The following is a 12289-nucleotide window of genomic DNA, read 5'->3' as shown; positions in this document are numbered from 1 at the left end:
AACATCTTAGATGACAATGAGGGTGAGTAAATTAACTGTAAATTTTTGTCCTGGAAGTAAGCTTGTCTTTTAATATTTTTGTGGAAACCATAAAACTTTTTATAAGAACAGAATGTTTACAAGCACCATATTTAATTTTTGACAGCAATGCAAATGAGGCTGTGAGGAAAGGAAGCACAGTGTGTTCAATGGACTGTACTGTTGTTTAACAACATTGCTAATTGTTCAGCTGACACAACATTTTCCAAAAGGCCTTTGGTAGACAAAAACTTCATAAAACAGCTTTGGAACTTGTGATTTGTCAAAATGTGGTCTAGAACCTTCACTATTTTAAAGACAGACTCATTTCTATCCATGTAAAATAATATGTGACCCTCAACCACAAAACCAATCATAAGGGTCAATTTTTTAAATTAGGATTTATATATCAACTGAATAAATAAGCTTTCCATGATATATGGTCTTTTACATTACGACAATAGAATGTGGGGCCGAGATACAACTGTTTGAAAATCTGGAATTTGAGGGTGCAAAAATATCAAAATACAGAGAAAATCACCTCTAAAGTTGTCCAAATTAAGTTCTTAGCAATGCATATTACTAATTAAAAATTCAGTAGGACATTTACAAAATATCTTCATGGAACATGATCTTAATATTAATTGAACATGATCTTAATATCTTAATTTTTGGCATAAAAGAAAAATTTATCATTTTGACCCATACAATGTATTTTTGGCTATTGCTACAAATATACCTGTGCTACTTAAGACAGGTTTTGTGGTCCAGGGTCACATATGTCATGTTCTTGCATCCATTGGAGGTATTTGGAACAAGCATCATGCATGGTAATATATTTTGTAATATAATACATTATATTGCCAAAAGTATTGGGACACTCCTTTCTAATGAACAGGTTTGACTACTTTAGTAATTTCCATGAGTACAAATCTTAATGCTAAGCATATAATGATATTCTAGGGTATTGTATGATTTTAATTTTGTAGCAACAGTTTGGACAGGACCCTTTTCTATTCAAAAACAAATGATTGATTCAGTCAATGTGGAAGAACTTGACTGGTCTGCATAAAGCCAAGTCCTAATCCCAGTTGAACACCTCTGGTGTGACTGTAAATGCAGACCTTGAGCCAAAAACTCATCACCAATTACCAATGACTTGTACATATGGGTACAGTCATTTTAGACACTTCCAAAACAACAAAGATGAAAATGCAATTTTTAAATGCATGAATTATGTTTCCATTATTTTTGCCACAGTTTTGAAAGTGCCTTTTTCTGTTCTAAAGAAGGTGGTGTCCCAATACGTTTGTCCATATAGTGAGTGTACAAGTCATTGGTGTTTGGTGATGAGTTTTTGGCTCAAGGTCTGGATTTAAAGTCACACCAGAGATGTTCAGCTGGGATTAGGACTTGGTTTTACCAGATCAGTCAAGTTCTTCCACACTGACTGAACTAACAGTTTCTTTTTTAACCTTGCTTTATACACAGATGCATTGTCATGTTAGAATAGAAAAGAGTCCTGTCCAAACTGTTGCTATACAATTGGAAGCACACAATACCCCTGAATATAATGATATGCTTAAACATTAAGATTTGTACTCATGGAAATTACTAAAGTAGTCAAACCTGTTCATTAGAAGGAGGTGTCCCAATACTTTTGGCAATATAGTGTACATTAATAATATATTAGAAAATTTTAAAATGGAAGAACCTTGATAAATGCTATGATAGTCGGCACTATGAAGTGACTGTTGCAGTAGTTCAAATCCAACAAAAAGCTCTCAGTATTACTACCAAAGTTCATATAATGTACTGCACTCTCTCTTATGAGCCCAGAACAGAAAAGAGCGATAAGAAGATGGGTTGAGATACAGAAAGAGAGAGAAATGACCCAGTCTGCTATTTCTAGCAGCGTAGTGGCCTAAAAGCTGGAAGCCTACATTCAGAGGTCACTCTGAGGGAAGGGGAGGGCCAAGTGTAGGCACATCTGAGTTGTTTTTGGCGAACATACATTCAGGAAAAATAAAAAGAATCAGATTTTACCAAAAGGCTCTTTCTTCCCTTTGTTCTCTCTTCCTGTGTCTCCACCTCATACTGTTCTGTTAAACTCCACATGGTTGAGAAATCCTGGTTTCTGTCAACAAATTATGTAAAACTAATATGTTATTGCAGAGCCACAGTTCTGTGGGGGTTTATGAGAGTGCTTAAAAGGCGTAAGAACAACTTCAGTTGAAATTGTAATAATAGCTTTTATAAGCAAAGGAGATTTTGCTGACTGCAACCTGCTACATGTACTGTAAGAAATCCCCACATCATTTCTAGTAACAGTGCATGATCTTGTCTTCTAATTTGAGCTTGTGAATTAGCAGTATTCTGCTGCTTTGCTAACTTAATGGGTCATATGTGCTTCACTCTCAGTCATATGATGATCACATGCTAGATCATTTATGTGATTCCATTAGCATCAGTATTTACTACTGGTTAAAAGTATGAAGGCATGACTATGAAAAAATATATAAATTCATATGGATTCATCAGTTTATTAGATCAACTTAAAATAAAAATTTCTCACTCTGAGCATTTCTAATCATCACTTTTTTTCTCTCATTAGGCGTCATGTTCATCATGTGCACACAAGTGCTTCATTGGCCGTCCACTTACATCTCTTCAGCATGTCTCCTTTTGTGTTTGGTGATGAGGAGACTGTTATGCCACACCTTGACAAGGCATGTCCACTTTAACACACACATATATACGCTCTAAGTTGCATTGAGTAGTCAATTAATTGATTAGTTCTGCCACTAGTCAATGTATCAGTAGCAAATGTTCTATACAGTGCCTTGCAAAAGTATTCATACCCCTTCATTTTTTTCACGTTTTATGTTGCTTTCTTATGTTAAACTGTTTTAAATGGCTTTTTCCCAACATCATTTTACACTCCGTGCACCATAATGACAAAGCAAAACATAATTGTCACAACTTCATTTAAAAGTTCATTAAAAATATAAAAACTGAAATAAGTACATTTCATAAGTATTCATACCTTTAACTCAGTACTTAGCTGAAGCACCTTTACAGCCTCAAGTCTTTTTGGGTATGATGCAACAAAATTTGCACATCAACATTTGGCAGTTATCTGCCATTCTTCGCCTCTCCTCTTCACTTCTCAAGCTCTGTCAGCTTGGAAAGGATCTGGTAGGCATTTTATGTTTTTCTCCAGAAATGTATATTTGGGTTCAAGCCCATGCTCTGGCTGGGCCACTCAAGGACATTCACAGAGTTGTCTGTAAGCCACTCTTGCTGTGTGTTATAGAGTCATTTCCCTGTTGGAAGGTGAACCTTCTGCCCAGTCTGAGGTTCTGAATGCTCTGGACTTGGTTTTCACTGAGGCTATCTTAATATCGTGGTGCATTGAACTATGCAGGTGATGAGCATTGCCTGGTTTTCTTCAAATATAATGCTTGGAATTGAGGTTCATCAGACCAGATAATCTTGTTTCTCACAGTTTGAGGGTCCTTTTGGTGTTTTTTTTGCAAATTCCAAGTGTGTTTTCATGTGTCTTCACTGAGGAGAGGATTGAGTCTTGCCATACCACCATAAAGCCCAGATCAGTGAAATGTTGCAGTGATGTTTGTCCTTCTGTAAGTTTCTTCCATCTGCATATATGATCATGGAGCACAACTAGAGTAACCATCAGGTTCTTGGTCACCACTCTAGCCAAGGCCCTTGTCCATCAATTGCTCAGTTTGGCCAGGAGGCCAGCTCTAGGAAGAGTTGTGGTTGTTTCAAACTTCCATTAAGGGGTAATGGAGACTACATCCTTCAGAATGCTTGGTTTTTGCTTTGATATGCATTTTCACCTTTTATTATGATGTGTGTGCCTTTCCTAATCATACCCATCTAATAGAATTTGCCACAGGTTAACTTCACTAGTAATATCTACAAACAGTATGAATGCTCCTGAGCTAAATTTCATCTCTTCCAGATAAGGGTATGAATACTTATGCAATGTAATTTTTAATAAATTTGCAAAGATGTTAAAATCTGTTTTTTGCTTTTCCATTATGGTGTATGGAGTGTACAACAGCAATATAAAAAAATGTGAAAAAAAATGAAGGGGTATGAATACTTTCACAATGCACTGTATATAGCAGCAACCGGATAACAAGTTCACTGTCCGCAAACATCAGGGTGTCATTGACTTTAGGCTAAAAAAGATCTGCACTTGTGATTCATGTTTCTATTCTGAATTGTCTAGGAGAGTCTGAGGTTCAGTGAACAGGCTGTAATGATCATGAGAGCTCTGGGGCGAGTGATCAACTCCTTCTCAGATCCAGACGAACTGCCATCAACCACAAAAGAACTTGAGAAGACCCATGGTGTAGGCATAAAGCAACAAAGGGTGGGTTATGCACAGGGCCGGTCCTATGGGATGGACTCTTGCACCGTCTGTCAGACCATGTTGTATCTGACCAAACTGTTTTGCATTTTCTTTTGAACTTTAACAGCCATTGAAATACCTTCATTATTTTAATTAATAAAATATGTGCCCTTTCAGAATTTGAAACAGAGCTCTTTATGACTCATCACCAATGTTCATAGCCTTGTACCAGCAGGCAGCCGTGCTAATCTTTTGAATTTCTAGTTTCATTTAAAACGTACTCGGTTACTAACGTAACCTCGGTTCTCTCAGAGAGGGAACGAGTACTGCGTAAGCTAGCTTACGCTTGGGGAAAATCCTTTCCGCGAGAGATATTGAAGCCAAAAAATTATCCTTAATTTTGTATTAATGTAAAACGCGTTGCCGCAGTGAGCAGACATAGGCGAGGCGTATTGCTTGCCTATTGGCTGCTCTGCAGCAACTGCAGCACCTATCGAGCGAGGCTTGGCGCGAAACCAGCTCCAATGAGAGCCTTTCGCGCCTAATACGTCATCTCCCGCCGAAAGTGGCGTGATCCAAGCCTATAAATATCGCTCGAAGGTAGCTACACTCTGGTTTTTTCATCATAAAAGCGCCCAGAGCACGCGCTTGCACGGCAAGGTACGCAGTACTCGTTCCCTCTCTGAGAGAACCGAGGTTACGTTAGTAACCGAGTACGTTCTCTTACGAGAGGTCTCTCGTACTGCGTAAGCTAGCTTACGCTTGGGGACCCCATGTAAAACGCCGTGCATGCCAAGATCTGATACCATAGACCCGAGGGCGAATAGCCCGGGGTTCATATAGTGTTTGAACGTGCTTGAACATATAAGGGGATTAGGACCCTATAAACACTGGCTCCTGGTATATCCGGGCAGGTAAACGACCTGGATAAACTTGGAACATGGGTCTAGATATCTGTTAATATCTAGACCGATAGCAACTTGGCCTGTAGGGCGGGAACCTCCAAGTTGTAGAATCTTATGAATGTAGACGGAGAGGCCCAGCCTGCCGCCGTACAAATGTCTTGCAAGTTAATTCCACTCGACCAAGCCCACGACGAGGCCACGCCCCTCGTGGAATGTGCTCTGACACCCAGCGGGCATCGCATGCCCTTGGACTCGTACGCCAGTGCAATAGCATCCACTATCCATCTGGATAAAGTCTGTTTTGACGCAGCCATTCCTTTAGAATGCCCGTAAAACGAGACGAACAGCTGTTCTGTCTGTCTAAAAGCAGACGTGCGAGACACATAGACTCTTAGCGCTCTAACTGGACATAAGAGTCTCGCGTCAGCCTCATCATCCCCAACCGGCAGAGCAGACAATGCGATGACCTGTGCTCTAAACGGTGTGTTAATAGACTTTGGCACATATCCATGCTTGGGTTTGAGTATAACTTTAGAGTCGTTAGGTCCAAACTCCATGCATGTCGCGCCCACGGAGAGCGCATGCAAATCTCCTACGCGCTTCACTGAAGCGAGCGCTAGGAGGAATATAGCCTTAAGAGACAGATATTTTAATTCAGCCGCCTGTAGTGGTTCGAATGGTCCGCCCTTCATAGCGTCCAGCACCACAGAAAGGTCCCAAGTTGGGACTGAAGGCGGTCTGGGTGGATTTAATCTCTTAGCTCCCCTAAGGAAGCGTATGATTAAATCGTTCCTCCCTATTGACTGACCTAGCGTTGTCCTCGAGAACGCTGCTATGGCCGCCACATAAACTTTGAGCGTGGACGGGGACCTGCCCTTGTCCAGCAGCTCTTGTAGGAAGGAAAGTACATCTGTCACTCCACAGTCTGTGGGTGAAGATCCGCGGGCTGTGCACCAGTCCGCAAATATCGACCACTTCGAGGCATAGAGCCGTCTAGTAGATGGCGCCCTAGCCTGTGTGATCGTTGATATCACTCCTGTGGGGAGTTCATCATATATTCCCTGGTGACCCATACATGAAGGGACCACAGCTCGGGGTGAGGGTGCCAAATCGCGCCGCCCGCCTGCGAGAGGAGGTCTCTCCTCACAGGTATTGGCCACGGTGCGATGCTCGTCATCTGCATCAGCGCTGGGAACCAAGGCTGGTTCCCCCAAAACGGCGCTATTAGCAGTATTGCACACCCTTCCTCCTTCACCCTCTCTATCACCTGAGGTAGGAGAGAGACTGGGGGAAAAGCATAAAGAGGACGGCGGGGCCACGCATGTGCTAGCGCGTCCTTGGCTTTGGAAAAGAATTCTAGACAATGAGCGTTGTCCTGAGATGCAAATAGATCTATCTCCGCTCTGCCGAATGTTTTCCATAATAGCTGCACCGTCTGAGGGTGCAGCGACCATTCGCCCGCCGGAACATTGTTCCTGGACAGTCTGTCTGGTCCTACATTTAGGGTCCCCCGCACGTGCGCTGCCCTCAGCGAGCGCAGGTTGCGATGAGCCCATACCAGAAGGCGTTCTGCAAGTGCATGTAGTTTTCTGGACCTGAGACCGCCCTGGCGATTTATGTAAGCCACTACCGATATGTTGTCGGAGCGGACTAATACATGACTTCCTTTCAATAAAGGAAGAAAATATGTCAGCGCATTCTCTACTGCCATCATTTCGAGGCAGTTGATATGCAGCGATTTCTCGCGTTCTGACCACTGGCCGAACGACGGTCTGCCGTCTAGGAGCGCTCCCCATCCCGAGGTGGACGCGTCCGTGGACACTACTTTCACCTTCGAGGGTCTCTCTAGAGTGACACCTGTTTGGTACCAGCCGGCTGTTCTCCACGGCATCAGGGCTGTAACGCATCTCTGATTGATCGTGAGACGGAGTCGACCGGACGCCCACGCTTGGTGCGGCACTCGCGCTCTCAGCCAGAACTGCAGTGGGCGCATGCAGAGCATCCCTAACTGTAGAACTGATGATGCTGACGCCATAAGACCTAACACTCTTTGAAAGGTTTTGAGCGGGGCAGACGCGCTGCAGCAGAGCGCGCTCACTGCTCTCTGAATGTTCAGCGCGCGCTCTTGCGTTAGCTTCGCTGTCATTGACTGCGAATCCAGTTCTATGCCCAGGAAGGAGATATTCTGGCTGGGGTTCAGCGAGCTTTTCTCCCAGTTTACTTTCAAACCCAAATTCTCGAGGTGATCGAGTAACATGGTCGTGTGTTCCCTGAGCATTGAGCGAGATTGCGCTAAAATCAGCCAATCGTCCAAATAATTCAGTATTCGCACTCCCTTCAGTCTGAGCGGGGCGAGCGCTGCGTCCATGCACTTCGTAAACGTACGGGGTGCTAGGGACAAACCGAATGGTAGGACTGTGTACTGATAAGCTTGGCCCTCGAAGGCGAATCTCAAAAATCGCCTGTGATCTGTATTTGAAAATACGCGTCTTTCAGATCCACTGACACAAACCAGTCTCCTCGGCACACTTGTGCGAGGATTTTCTTGGTTGTGAGCATTCTGAACTTTCGCTTCACTAGCGCTTTGTTCAGTTGCCTTAGATCTAGTGGTCACTTCGGCTCGTAGCAGGTGTGCTGCATCTGCCTTTATCGTGGTCTCGACGCGCGCCGTGTAACGGCGAGGGCGTCGTCGAAACTGGAGCGAATAGCCTCTCTTTATAATGTCCAGCACCCATTTTGAGACCCCTGGGAGTTTTTCCCATGCATCTATCATGTAATGCGAGGGGGTGGGTGCGAAGCGCGCTCCGATCTGTTACTAACGGAGCCGCTTCGGTGTCTGTGACATGCAAGGCTCGGGGTACGCTGACCGCGGGGACTGCTTTCTCTGTGTGTATGTGTGGTTGCGTGGTAACGGCACATTTAACACACTCGATGCAGCTTTAAGCCGCGTAGACTGGGCGTCGTCCGGTTTACAGAAACCGTAAGACCTGCCTGATGTAATATGTGTGGGCACTCTGAGGTGGGCACATATAAAACATACGAAGTCGGTGAAACTGTAGCGAATAGCCTCCTTTAATAATGTCCAGCACCCATTGTGAAACCCCTGGGAGCTTTTCCCATGCATTTACCTGTAACGCAAGGGGGTAGGTGCGATGCGCGCTCCGATCTGTCAACAACGGAGTCGCTTCGGTGCGTTGTGACGCACGAGTGACTGTGACATTCGAGGCTCGGGGTACACTGACCGCGGGGACTGCTATCTTTGTGTGTATATATGGTTGCGTAGTAACGGGCACATTCAACACACTCAGCGCAGCCTTTAGCCGTGTAGACGGGGCGTCGTCCGGTTCGTTTTTACAGAAACCGTAAGACCTGCCTGATGTGATATGTGTGGGCACTCTAGGGTGGGCACATTTATCACATGCGAAGCGCAGCCGATTCGGGTCGACTTTATGTGCGCGGGTTTTGTATGACAGGATGTGCTCATGTGTATGTGCATGCGAGCTACACACAAAACACCTTCGGCTATGGCCGGAACACCCGAAAATACACTCCTTTGAGGATTTAATTGGGTAGCCGTGAGAACGGCTCTTGAGTGCAGACAAGCAGGCTGCAGCGCCGGCTTGATGACTGCGGATAACGCTGGAACAGCCACATTTCTTGGAGCTGAGAGAGCGAATACTTTCGGTGGGAGTCTGGCAGCCGCGGGACTCGCGCACCGGCGCTCAACACTCCAAACAGCGTTCGCCTGCATAGAGCGAACGCACTCCTGGTTTCGTTTTTACAGAAACCGGTTGACGTGCATAATGAGGTGTCTGTGAGCACTGTGAAGCGGGCACATTTAACACTCCAAAACAACGTTCGCCTGCATAGAGCGGATGCACTGTTGGTTTCGTTTTAACAGAAACCGGTTGACGTGCATAATGAGGTGTCTGTGAGCACTGTGAAGCGGGCACATTTAACATCCCAAAGCATAGAGTTAATGCACTGTTGGTTTCGTTTTTACAGAAACCAACAGTGCATAATGTGGTGTTTGTGGGCACTGTGAAGCGGGCACATTTACCACGTGTGACGCGCAATCGATCTGAGTCGATTTTATGTGCGCTGTGTTTGTGTGTAGAGATGAGCACTGGTTAGTGGGCATATTCATACGACACATGAAACACCATCGGCCGTGGCCGGGACACCAGATAATACACTTTATTGGGGGTATATCTGTGTAGCCGTGGGAACGACTTTTGTGTGCAGGCAAACGGGCGACGGAGCCGGTTTGTTGGCTGCAGAAAACACTGGAACAGTCACATTTCCTGGAACTGGACGAGCGAATAACTTTGGTGGGGGTCCGGCAACCGCGGGACTCGTACACTGTCGTTTTCCCAGATGTGCTAGGACGATTTCGGAGGCTCAGGTTTCAACTCAATCCTGGGCCGCGGGCCGCGTCTGGCGGGGCGGCGGCCAGACGAGAAAAACGTCAGAAAGCGTTAACCACGGGTGCCTCTCAGCAACGGTGAGAGACCATGTTACGCAGCGCTGACGCGGCTAGGCGGCGGCGAGAGCGCGGCGAAGCAGGTTTGACGTCTGACGGCAAGCTTTAGAGGGGAGGGCCGACTTAGCACGCCGTCCAGCGGAGGGCAGACATAAGTGGGCTGCTATCGCCTCTTCTGAGCAGCATGCGCGTTCCCGCTTTGGCGGGAAACGGAAATCCTCTTCCTCCTTCATGGCCCCCCTCGTCACCGGCGTCGATGGAAGCGGTGGCATACAGCGGCCGCTTTACGTCCGGAACAGAGGCTGACGAGGTCGATGAAGCAGGCGGGCGAACCGGCGAGCTTTGTCGGCTGGAGGAAGGGTCCGGGGCCCGCTGGGCACAGCGCTTTTTACGGCGCGACACCGCGCGGGCGGGGGAGCAGTCTCAGTGAAGAAGGCAAGGCAAGTCCTCAGAGTCGCCATTGGCATCTGCACGAGCCGTATGAAAGCATCTTTAAAAAGACACTTTGCTCTCTTAGAGAAACAGTGTGTATCGCAGCGGCGACACACACTGTAGATTATAAAGGTTTATAAAGGATATAGGCGCCGGAAAGCGCAGCAGGAAGGCACGGAAGGCGGCGTGGCCAGCAGTTCCAATGGCTCGTCCCGCTGAGATGCTTGCAGTCGACGGCGGCTTCTTCTCCGGCTCCAGCGATGCGTGAGCTTCGCTTGAAGGATGAAAAAATCAGAGTGTAGCTACCTTCGAGCGATATTTATAGGCTTGGATCACGCCACTTTCGGCGGGAGATGACGTATTAGGCGCGAAAGGCTCTCATTGGAGCTGGTTTCGCGCCAAGCCTCGCTCGATAGGTGCTGCAGTTGCTGCAGAGCAGCCAATAGGCAAGCAATACGCCTCGCCTATGTCTGCTCACTGCGGCAACGCGTTTTACATTAATACAAAATTAAGGATAATTTTTTGGCTTCAATATCTCTCGCGGAAAGGATTTTCCCCAAGCGTAAGCTAGCTTACGCAGTACGAGAGACCTCTCGTAAGAGAACTCATTGTTCCTTTACATTGTTCAGTCTTAATCTTGAATTAATTGTTAGTTGTTAAAGTAGAGGTAATTTTAAATTAAAGTTTTTAATTTTTGTTTTGACAAATGTGTGCCCACTTCATTGTTAAATTAAGTTTTAGGATTGTTTGGTTTTATTTAGTTTTTGTTGTTTTGTTTTGTCAAAACCATGCATCCCACATTTATTTTGTGACTATTAAAATGAATATTGACTAAATGCTTCACATCAGAATTTGAATTGGTTGCATATTTGTGACCCTGGACCACAAAACCAGTGGTATTATTTGTAGGAATAGCCAAAAATACATTTACATTTTTATTTTATGCCAAAATCATTAGGATATTAAGTAAAGATCATGGTCCATGAAGATATTTTGTAAATTTCCTACCATAAATATATCAAAACTTAATTTTTGATTAGTAATACAATTGCTTAAAACTTCATTTGGACAACTTTAAATGCGATTTTCTCAATATTTTGATATTTTTGCACCCTCAGATCCTAGATTTTCAAGCTTCTTTATTCAGCGTTCAGATGATGTATAAATCTCAATTTCGTTTGCATCATTGATTGTTATTTTCCTAATTATTTATACAGTCTATACTGTATAAAGCACTATTTTTTTTAATGGCTTGACTTGACTTTACATTCCAAAGACCCCCTTAGGAAGAGGTAATTGAGTCATTTGTCTTGACACTGACTGTATATTGCTTTCATACATATTTATATGCTTGCATGTCTATTATTTTTGTCCCATGCAGGTGTTCAGTGAAGCTGTGTATCATATGTTTTGCTCTGCTCTGGGGCGGAAACTGACCTCTGAGGAGCTGTTTGCAGTACAGACTCTGACAGGAGACCCATTGCCACATGGCAGCAACGATAAAGCCTTGGATGCACGATCAGGTGAATGTCTTTGACATGTGGGTCTAACAGAGTCTCTCTTGGGTTTGAATATTTTACACTATTATAGCACGTGGCTCATCCTGACTTTATGTACCCATGTGTTTTTTCTCCCTGTAAAAGATGACACTCTAGAGCGCTGGAATGGCAGGCAGGCCACAGACAAGGAAATGCAGGCAGCCACAGTGTTGCAGGCAGGTTGGAAGGGGTACCTAGTCAGAGAGATCCTCACTGCAGCAAGACCAGGTAAAGTCCAAATATAATGATACCTAGTACAACGGAAGAGTGGAGACTGAATTCAAGAATTTATGCCAATTGTCTTTGCCGTCTGATTCATACCCATTCTCTTGTGGTCAGTTATGTCTGACATCTGTTCTGTGGGTTTTTATGTTTGTGAGAGAGAGAGAGCTGCAAGGCCCTGGAGCTCATACTTATCAATGAAGCTGCCAGTCATTCTAAGCGAGTATGACAGCAGAGAGAATAACACACCTCTCCATCTCTCTCTCCATCTGGCTCCATACCTCCAAGCATCACTCCATCCCCAGCC

General features: G+C 45.0%; 1 protein-coding gene across 1 annotated transcript in view; it reads left to right on the top strand.

Annotated features, from left to right (window-relative positions):
• Positions 1–12289, top strand: part of adgb (androglobin) — a 65801-nt gene that overhangs the window by 32258 nt on the left and 21254 nt on the right. Inside the window, exons 20-23 of the mRNA XM_073816464.1 lie at positions 2633–2747; positions 4280–4423; positions 11604–11745; positions 11866–11988. Of these exons, the coding sequence (XP_073672565.1) occupies positions 2633–2747; positions 4280–4423; positions 11604–11745; positions 11866–11988 (524 nt within the window). The remainder of the gene's footprint in view (positions 1–2632; positions 2748–4279; positions 4424–11603; positions 11746–11865; positions 11989–12289) is intronic.

This window comes from Garra rufa, chromosome 13 (genome assembly GCF_049309525.1).
Source record: "Garra rufa chromosome 13, GarRuf1.0, whole genome shotgun sequence".
Lineage (NCBI taxonomy): Eukaryota > Metazoa > Chordata > Actinopteri > Cypriniformes > Cyprinidae > Garra > Garra rufa.
This window is presented reverse-complemented; position numbering and strand designations above follow the sequence as displayed.